Source organism: Zalophus californianus, chromosome 10 (genome assembly GCF_009762305.2).
Source record: "Zalophus californianus isolate mZalCal1 chromosome 10, mZalCal1.pri.v2, whole genome shotgun sequence".
NCBI lineage: Eukaryota > Metazoa > Chordata > Mammalia > Carnivora > Otariidae > Zalophus > Zalophus californianus.
The window spans coordinates 90800803-90811347 of record NC_045604.1 but is presented as its reverse complement, the minus strand read 5'-3'; the positions used below and the strand labels follow the sequence as shown (position 1 = coordinate 90811347).

At 42.9% G+C, this 10545-nt stretch overlaps 1 protein-coding gene across 1 annotated transcript in view; it reads right to left on the bottom strand.

Annotated features, from left to right (window-relative positions):
* Positions 1-985: 985 nt before the first annotated feature.
* CDR2 (cerebellar degeneration related protein 2) overlaps positions 986-10545 on the bottom strand; it is a 28314-nt gene continuing 18754 nt past the window's right edge. Inside the window, exons 3-5 of the mRNA XM_027613814.2 lie at positions 4770-4918; positions 4347-4511; positions 986-2895 (exon numbers count right to left, since the gene is read on the bottom strand). Coding sequence (XP_027469615.1) covers positions 2031-2895; positions 4347-4511; positions 4770-4918 — 1179 coding nt within the window. The 3' untranslated portion in view covers positions 986-2030. The remainder of the gene's footprint in view (positions 2896-4346; positions 4512-4769; positions 4919-10545) is intronic.

The following is a 10545-nucleotide window of genomic DNA, read 5'->3' as shown; positions in this document are numbered from 1 at the left end:
GAGATATATGCATATATGTCACACACACACACACACACACACGAGACATCAGCGCACCAGCCAGAGGGCCAGTCTGTCGTGGGATTTCCTGAGGAGCTTAAACATAACTGGGTTATAGAGCGGGCACCAGCAGCCACCTTCTTTCCTCAACTGTACCCATGTACCCACTGGTTAAATGTACATGTGGAGTTTCTAACCAGATGTGATACTATCGTACTATCAAAGAATGTAGATGGTCAGACAAATGTTTCAAAGATGCACAGTTTGGTGAAAAACAGAAGCTACAGTGCCGGCAGCTGGTGGTGTATATGCTTTTAAGAATATAGGCTGATCAGGGCGCCTGGGTGGCTCAGATGGTTAAGCGTCTGCCTTCAGCTCGGGTCATGATCCCAGGGTCCTGGGATCGAGTCCCGCATCGGGCTCCCTGCTCAGCAGGGAGCCTGCTTCTCCCTCTGCTTCTCTCTCTCTCATGAATAAAAATCTTCAAAAAAAATATAGGCTGATCAAAACATACTCATGTACTAACGTATGCACAGAATATTTTGGAAGAATATACAAGGAACTAGTAACTAGTTGATCCTGGGGAGGAGCTGGGAGGTCAAACAAGGTGACTTCCTTTACAAACTCTTTGTTTTGTTTCTCAAAATGAAAGCAAAATTTAGATTTAGTGCTCATTTTCATGTTTAAATACTGCGAAGTGTCTTTCCCATGATTGAATGATCAAATGTTTTGAGTCAAATGCTACTAATTCAGAACCAGGTCTGACATTTCTAAAATAGTGAACATTTATATATAAAGTATATTCATTTGAAAGTATTTTTCAATCCTATATTCTAATGAACACAATATGAGAATCCCAAAGAAAGGGAAAAAATAGAAATAAATCATGATCAAATCTCAGAGCTATCTGCTGGAAAAAAAAATGGACAGTTGGTTATAACAGTAAGAGGGCTTCAGCTTAAAATACGCAAGTGATCCATTTGTTCATTTTCATAGGTAGTTTTATTTGGTTTTTAGAAAAATATATACAATAACTGGATCTTCAGTTCTTTTAAATAGTTTTAAATTAAAAGTATGCAAGTGAGAAGATGAGTAGATTCCCACAGAACAATACTGTTTAGTAAAGTAGCAGACAGGAATTTCTGCAGCAAGTCAAAAACATTTCTAGGAACCACAGGAACTGAGTAAGGGCAGCTTGTGGCTGTCAGCTCAGCTCAGACAACACAGTAGGAGTGAGGGGTTTGATCTTGCGTCTTTAGTTTGACTTTAAGAATGATTTACATACTTGCCTATGCTAACCACTACAGCTTTGAGTACAAACATCTGAAGGAGGGGGTGGAGGCCCTCTAGGGCCTATGCGAACAAGCTGACTGTGGTCAAACCAGAGCTTGCCTTTCAGTTTGGTATCAGCTGGATTTAGATGCATTATGATGACTTGTCAGTCACAGCTCAACTGGTAGCAGATGTAACAAAGCTCAAGGCTTGGAGTATTTGTTAATGCCATTTATTTTGGATAGACCCCTGCTTTCTCCTGGGCATTCTTCTTAATGAATTCACAGTATCCAACAGTGTTTGTGAAAGCTACTTCAGTTGGGCAGCCATCTGACTTCTACAGTTTTGAGAAGCAAGGAGGCGGTAGGAGTTGCCTTAGTTTTAACTCTGCCCTTTTGCCCCTATAACCATACACTATGTACTATATACTATAGTAACTCCAGGCGTGCTTCCCTTAGGAGCATGGATCTACCCATCCACTGGTTCTAGGGCTTTTCAAGGAATCACAACCTAATCAGCGCACCAGCCAGAGGCCAGTCTGTCGTGGGATTTTCTGAGGAGCTTAAATGGAACTGGATTATAGAACTGACACCAGCAGCTACCTTCTTTCCCCACTGTTGTTCGCAGCTGCTAAGTAAGCCAAACAACGAGGCAAACGTCATGAGCACTATCAGGCTGTGGGGTTTACAAACACTTGTCAGAGTGGGAGAGAGAGGTGAAAGCAGACAGACAAGTTGGTAATAGAGCTGGAGGTTGAATTAGGAATGAGAGGAAAGAGATCGGTATTTTGTTCTCTGTTCATCTATTTCCTGCTTAGTTTTCCTGATGCAACTAAAGATCTCCTTGAAGAGCGCTTTGTATTCCGGAGGTGTCGTGGTGGTGGGGGAACTGACGGGCTCTGGTGAAACAGAGGCTGGCTCCCAGCTGCTGGTGCTGGCCTCAGGCTGGGCGTTCGTCCCGGCCAGGTCTTTGGCTAGAGCCCTGGAGGTCTGCACCGCCTTGTGGGACAGGGAGTCCTCTTCCTGCTGGCACTTCCTCAGCAGCTCCTCATATTTCACCTTCAGGGCACTGTACTGAGTGTCCACTTCATGCAGAAGGGAGATGCCCCTCTGCTTCACGGTCTTGGCCCTCCGGATGCAGGTCTCCTCGTGGCCCCTCACGATGTCCCCCCCTGCCAAGGTGCTGAGCACCGTCTCACTGCAGCTGCGCTTGAGAGGCTTTCGGTGTGCTTCCGGCACCGGCACGAACATTTCCTCCAGCAGGCTCTGGCTGTGTTCTTTGAAAGGGATGAACAGAGAGTCTGCCACCAGCTTCTCGACGCCGTTCACAAAAGGGTGCTCCAACTGCAGCATCTGCCGCATCTCTGCCACCTCAGCCTCCAATTCCAGCGCCCGCGCTCGGTAGGCGTCCGTGGCTCCCAGCTGCTGCTCCAGCTCACTGTTCTCCTTGAGCACAAGCCCATATTCCTCCTCCAGAGTCACCCGCTTCTGCCGCTCCAGGCTCAGCTGGGCCTGCAACACCGTCACTGTTTTCTTCAAGTGCTCATTTTCTTCCTCATCAGGGCTTTGCCGACTTTGCAAGGAAGTGATCTTCTCGGCAAACACATGATCATACACAAAGTGTCTAGAAGAAAAATGTTGAAAAGAACATATCACCAAAAAAAAAATGTATATATGTTACACAGGTCAACTGGGAATGAAAAGAGGGAGACTTTTTAACTCAGTATTTTTGAGGAACTGTGACAGTGATCAATTTTTTGCCTATTCTACGCTAGAGCAGTGGTTAGAATGAAACTGTAAAGCTAGCAAATAAATACACGTAAGAAAACAATTTTTGTGACTGTTTTTTTTTAACCATTAAAAGTACTACAGAGGGGCGCCTGGGTGGCTCAGTTGATTAAGCATCTGCCTTCAGCTCAGGTCATGATCCCGGGGTCCTGAGATTGAGCCCCACACTGGGCTCCCTGATCAGCGGGGCGCCTGCTTCTCCCTTTGCCTACCGTTCCCCCTACTTGTGCTGACAAATAAATAAAATCTTTAAAAAGAAAAAAAAAAAAAAGTACTACAGAACACTCATCTTCAAAGCCCAGATATATGACTGATACATGTCAAGGAAATTAGAAAGGCTCAGTGGTTCTCAACCTTGGCTGCATATCAGAATCACCTGGGCAGCTTTTTACCAGCACTTAGAGATCCTGATTTAGGCCTGAGGCACTCATTGGTATTTCTGTTTGAAAAACTCCAAAGTGACTTGATGAACAGTCAAGGTTGAGAGCCACCAAATGCAGAAGCCAGTAGCTCTCCCGTGCAGAGTTGTAGGTAACTTTTACCTGTGTTTATTTGTGTGATGATTTGTATCGGCCTTTCCCTGAGACTGAAAGTATGAGGGCAGGAACTGGGTCTATTTTGCTCACCACTCCTCATGTCTGGCATAGCACCTGCCATATAATAGGTGTTCAAGAAGTAGTTTTTTTTTTTTTTAAGATTTTATTTATTTATTTGAGAGAGCGAGAATGAGAGAGAGAGCACATGAGAGGGGGGAGGGTCAGAGGGAGAAGCAGACTCCCCGCTGAGCAGGGAGCCCGATGTGGGACTCGATCCCGGGACTCCAGGATCATGACCTGAGCCGAAGGCAGTTGCTTAACCAACTGAGCCACCCAGGCGCCCAAGAAGTAGTTTTTAAATATTCAGTCTCTCAACTCTAAAGTATAAAGGCATTTCTGTAGGAAAAAACTTGTTTTATTGATATCTCGATTTTTTCTACTCTAATGTGAAATACAACCCCAAAACCTGTAGTCTATCAGAAATACTGCACCTTAACTTAAACTAAGACCTAACACATGAAAAGCATTGAAATGAATATTCCCAAAGCTTTCAAAAATAAATTTTTGTAGAATTACTAATACCCAAAAACTCTATCAGTTGTATGTTTAAGTGGTTTTGCTCAAACCACTGGTAGTCTAATTGCCAAGTAGCATTCATAAAAGGGTACTTTTAATCTATTGGAGTCCAGGATGTGTCACAGCCGTGAGATGCTCCCCTGCTCATCAATGCCACAGAAGGGCAGGCTCTTACTGGCGGAGATCGTACAGCTCTTTCAGACACGAGAAGCTGGGTGCCGATTTCTCCTGGTCACGTTTCCCCTGGCTCCTTCTTCCTTGGCCAGATGACTTCAACTCCTCCACTTGGCTCTGGAGGTGATCAATGTTGGTTTGTAGGCATTCGATTGTTTCGGTCAGACTATGAGGAACAGACAGAAGCCATTTGCTGCTTGTCATATTAAATTAAGGGCATAAGCAGTGAGTAGAGATTAGTTGCCAGCCACTCAAACTGGGCTTTCTTAATTGGAAAGGACTTCTATTTAATCTCTATTCTCCATAAAGAATTAAATTAAACCGTACCCCATATTGACTCAAACCCACCACAGCCACATTCTCTTCTAGTTTATACTAAATGACTTCCCCCTAGGGCTTCCTCAATGGATTCTAGAAAATTTACCTCAGAATCTTTTGCTGTGAGGCCTTGCTGTCAGCAACTAGCTTTTGATTTGTTTCTTCCAGTTCCCTCGCTGTGACATCTAATTGCTCATAAACCTTTGCATGCTGTTCATTCATCTGCCGTAGAAGCTCCACCTGCTTGGTCAGATACTGTAAGAGAAAATGATTGTGACCAGGTTATACATTAAACAGACAAAATACCTGCAGCGTTCTAACACCGACTCTCTGATTCTCTGACACCAATTGGGTATCCTACAATTCAATTCTGACACTACCTACCTGTAGTGACCCCACAGGTTAGAAGGGCTTGGTCCTATAGCACTGTCCCACCTCAGACACCAGCTCCAAGACCCAGAGACCACCTGCACTTCTTCTGACCAACCAGCTGCAAATTTGAAGGTTTCCACAATCTCCCCTCAGGTTCGATAATTCACTACAATGACTCACAGAACTCAGGAAATCACTTTACTTCCACTGACTGACTTAGGAAGAGCCACATGGGAGAGATGCACAGGGCCAAGTATGGGGGTGAAGAGTAGTGCCGCGCTGCCACGCCCTCTTCAGACACACCACCCTCCCAGCACGTTCATGTGTTCCTTGTTTCAGGGTTTTATTGAAGCTTCACTGCATAGGCACAACTGATGAAATCACTGGCCATGGTGACTGACCTCAATCTCCAGCCCCTGTCCCCTCCCCCCACAGGCTGGGGGTTGGATTGATGGTTCTAACCCTCTAATAACATGGCTGTATTCCTTCTGGCAACCAGTTCCCATCATATCACTCAGGAAATTCCGAGTGTTTTAGAAGCTCTGTGCCAGGAACTAGAGACGAATTTCAAATACATGATTTTCATTATATCACAATACCACAGGTTTATGTGAAGAAAAAGTTTAAATCCCAATTAAAATACTTGTCTAATAGGAAATAAGTACAGGCCATCCTTTATATGCTTACTTTTCTGAATGCTTACCAACATCCTAGGTATCATGAGGCTGGTCTACTCTTACAAAGCATAATACATGCATAAAATTAATATTCAACAAGAAAATCTAAAGTGAGACTGACAACCCCACAAGAGAAAAAGCAATGGAACACATGATCGACGTTTAAGCAAAAATACCATGTTTTACAGAAATAAAGCCTAAAGTAGAGAATTTTAGATGACTTTTTGCTTGAAAAAAGATCAAATTTTTTCTCCACATAAGCCATTCTGGACCAAAAAATTGGGAAAATAACATTAATTTAACCAGAAGGAGATATTTAGCTTACTATGATTCAAAGACTCTTGTTATTTTTAATATTGTGAGAGTGTTATCACCATAATCCTCCTCATTCATGAGAAATTTGCCAGATTATTTATTCTGGTAATGCTAAAATTGCTTTCTAAATGGCCAAGGATAAAGGGGAATAATCACAGTCTTCATGCCTCAGTGTTAAATTACATTGATTCCTACTCAACTCTACCAGAAGACAAAGAAACACAGTATATATTTCAAATGAAATATTCATAATATTTCCCTGGAACACAACTAGAAAGAGGAAAAAAGGTAGGTTCGAAGCATCACCAATGATCAAATGGTAATAGACCAAAGACACAGCTTTAAATTCATTCTATCATCTACCTACCTACCTACCTATCTATCTATCTAGGCTCCATGCCCCGTGTGGAGCCCAATGTGGGGTCTGAACTCACAACCCTAAGATCAAGACCTAAAGAGTCAGACACTTAACTGACTGAGCCACCCAGGTGCCCCAAGACATGACTTTTATTTTTTAAGATTGATTTATTTATTTGAGAGAGCATGCGTGCGCACAGGGGAGGGGCAGAGAGAGAGGGGGGGTCTTAAGCAAGACTCTGACCTGAAAGTGGAGCCCAATCTCACAACCCTGAAATCATGACCTGAGCCAAAACCAAGAGTCAGACACTTAACCGACTGGGCCACCCAGGTGCCCCAAGAAAAGTGTTTTTAAAGTCATGTCTTGGGTACCTGGGTGGCCCAGTCAGTTAAGCATCTGACTCTTGATTTCAGTTCAGGTTGTAACCTCAGGGTCGTAAGATTGGGCCCTGCACTGGGCTCCACGCTCAGTGCAGAGTCTGCTTGGGATTCTCTCTCCTCCTCTGCCCTTCCCACTTTCACTCTTTCTCTCAAATAAATAAATCTTAAAAAAAAAAACAAAAGAATACAACCACTTTTCTTGGGGCTTTTTATACAACTATACAGTTGATCCTTGAACACATGGGGTTGGGGCACCAACTTCCATACAGTCGAAAATCCACGTATAACTTTTGACTCCTCCAAGACTTTAATAGCCTACTATTGACTGGAAAGCCTTACTGAGAACATAAACAGTTGATTAACATATTTTGTATGTTTATATGAATTACATACCATATTCTTACAATAAAGTAAGCTGGAGAAAAGAAAATGTTAAGAAAATCATGAGAAGGGACACCTGGGTGGCTCAGTGGGTTAAGCGTCTGCCTTCCACTCAGGCATGATCCCAGGCACCTGGGATCGAGCCCCCCGCCCCAAATCGGGCTCCCTGCTCAGTGGGGAGTCTGCTTCTCCCTCTCCCTCTGCCCCCTCCCCATGCTAGCGCTCACTCTCCCTCACATAAATAAATCTTAAAAAAAAAATCATGAGGAAGATAAAATACATTTACACTACTGTTCTCTATCAGAAAAAAATCCTTGTGTAAGTGGACCCACACAGTTCAAACCTGTGTTGTCAAGGGTCAACTGTACAACTGTATTTGCAAAGCTAACAGACTTATTTCAAAGAATGTGCTAAATGATTTTCAGTGGGCTCTTTAAATGACAATGTGGCAAAGTTGAATAAAAGCTTATGTGACCTTTTTAAAAATCTAGTTATGTAACTTGGTGCAACGTGTTGAGAAAACACTTAACTGTTATTACTTCAACTTTCTCATCTGAAACTCTCAGGGCCAAAAATGTTTTTGGAAATGTCTTTAAATTTTAGAAAGACAACACGGCACACACACCATACACTTTATAACATCCTCAGTGAGGTATGGGCAGCACTTTGTAATTGAGCATTAATATTTCTGCATTGAAAAGTATGAATAGGGGCGCCTGGATGGCTAAGATGTTAAGTGTCTGCCTTCGGCTCAGGTCATGATCCCAGGGTCCTGGGATCGAGCCCCCCCATCAGGCTCCCTGCTCCACAGGAAGCCTGCTTCTCCCTCTCCCACTCCCCCTGCTTGTGTTCCCTCTCTCGCTGTGTCTGTCAAATAAATAAATAAAATCTTAAAAAAAAAAAGTATGAATAAGGATTATAAACAGCCTCACACCATCAGTTCAGGTCAGGGTTTGCTGCTAAATGAATTTGCTGCAAGCTTAAGAAAAAAAATAATCTTGTTTTACAGAGCCTTTTGGGTTCAGAATTGAAAATAAGGGGTTGTGGATCGATGACTAACCTATCTTGTAGGACTTAAAAGTACTGAATAAGGTAAGTGAGCACACACCAACCACAGTCCCTATAGAAACTTGTGTTTATTCTTCACTCCCTCAGCACCCATCAGCTTCTCCTAGGAGTAGGCCCTGAACCCTGCCCTCCGGCTAGCAATGTCAGAGCAGGTTCCTGTCACTAATGGGAAGGTGTTCAATCTCTTAGGAACAAAGGTTTAGAATACAGGAATACATATAATAGGTACAGAAATTTCACAAGCTACTTTTATATCAAGTATAGGTCTCAAGTATTATTTGGGACTGACTGACAACAACTGAAAAAAGGTTAATGAATAGACCAGACACTAATTATTAATTTACGACGAGCTGTCTCTGCCCAATGACTGGAATATTCACATCCTCTTAAGACACACCTGCCTCGTAAAAGGCAAGTGAGAGGTCGATTCCCACAGAAAACTTTTGGTGGGCCCAAGATCAGAGAAAAGAGCCTGGTGGGAGGCAGCAATAGCTGAGAGCACAGCCTCTGGGGTCAGAATTTGGTTTGAAGTTCTGCTTCACCACTTCTAACCGGGTGACCTTTGGCAAGTAGCTTAATTTTTCTCAGACGAGATTTCCTCATCATCTATCTCACAAGGGTTGCTGTAAGGTTCAAGTGTGTGAAGGGTTCAGCATGGCATGGGCATATGGTAAAACTGCGCAGTAAGAGGCAGCTATTGTCATCTTACCTACAGTTATAGTTCAAAGACTTTCAGTGTGCTAAGATTCATCTGGGGGCTTTATTAAACTATGGGAACCTGGGCCCCTTTCCTCTAAAATTCTGACTCAATGAGACTGGGGTAGAGCCAGCACTCTGCATTTTCAGCAAAACCCCCAGGTGGTGTCAGTCCAAGTGGTCCATGGATCACACTTATTAGACGTTGATCTTGGACATGGAGACTAATGTCTCTTTCTCTTGGGTCCAGGAAGCATCAGCATTCACTTGGATCAACAATGATTCTTTTTTTTTTTAAGGTTATAATTCTTGCCTATTTTTTAAATTTTATTGTTATGTTAATCACCATACATTACATCATTAGTTTTTGATGTAGTGTTCCATGATTCATTGTGCATAACATGCAGTGCTCCACGCAGAACGTGCCCTCTTTAATACCCGTCACTAGGCTAACCCATCCCCCCACCCCCTCCCCTCTAGAACCCTGTTGTTTCTCAGAGTCCATAGTCTCTCATGGTTCATCTCCCTCTCCGATTTCCCCTTCATTTTTCCCTTCCCCCCCCTTTTTTTTTAACATATAATGTATTATTTGTTTCAGAGGTACAGGTCTGTGATTCATCAGTCTTGCACAATTCACAGCGCTCACCATAGCACATACCTCCCTCCCCAATGTCTATCACCCAGCCACCCCATCCCTCCCACCCCCCCCACCACTCCAGCAACCCTCAGTTTGTTTCCTGAGATCAAGAATTCCTCATATCAGTGAGGTCATGATACATGTCTTTCTCTGATTGACTTATTTCGCTCAGCATAATACCCTCTAGCTCCATCCATGTCGTTGCAAAGGCAGATGTCTTTTTTGATGGCTGCATAATATTCCATTGGATCAACAATGACTCTAAGCTTAATGTTTACCGCTTCCCTCAAGAGTTGTAGCTCTTCACTAAGATGAAGCGATATAACTGTCCCAGCAGCCTTCTTTACCAGCTCCATGTCATATGTTCTTACGATCACACTTCGCCACAGTAACACATTAGCTGTCTTGACCTTATGTGCTGCTTCCTCAGTCTACCCAAATACGGACTCTTTACACTTTACAAATAGCTAATTTTATCTACTATGTTTTTAAAACTTTTTATTATGGATAATTTCAAACATATAAATGGGAAAAAGTGGTTTAATGAGCCCTCATCTATCCATCATCCAGTTTCAACAATTATCATCAATCTTGTTGCATCTCTACTTTTCTTCTCTCATCTCCAATCATTTTAGAGCAAATCCAAGACATCTTAAGTCATATATACATATTCATATATTTCTAAGAGAAAAGACTTTTCATTTTAACTACAATTTTAATCATACCTAAAAGAACCCCAATAATCCCTTACTATCATCTATTTGTGTTTCAGTGTAAATTAATATTTCCCAACCGTCTCTTAAGTGGCTCTTTCAGCTTCACCAGGTAGCTACTGACTCATCCTTATTTCACACTCAGCGTACCTTTACCCTAAAACTGTGGAGTTGTCTCACTCTAAGCAAGTTCCCCCTTCCTTTCGGGGATGTGTTTTTCCTGGGTGGTTCCATCTAATCCAGCAGTTCTTAACCTGAGGTCCACAGACAGAACTGAGAGCATCT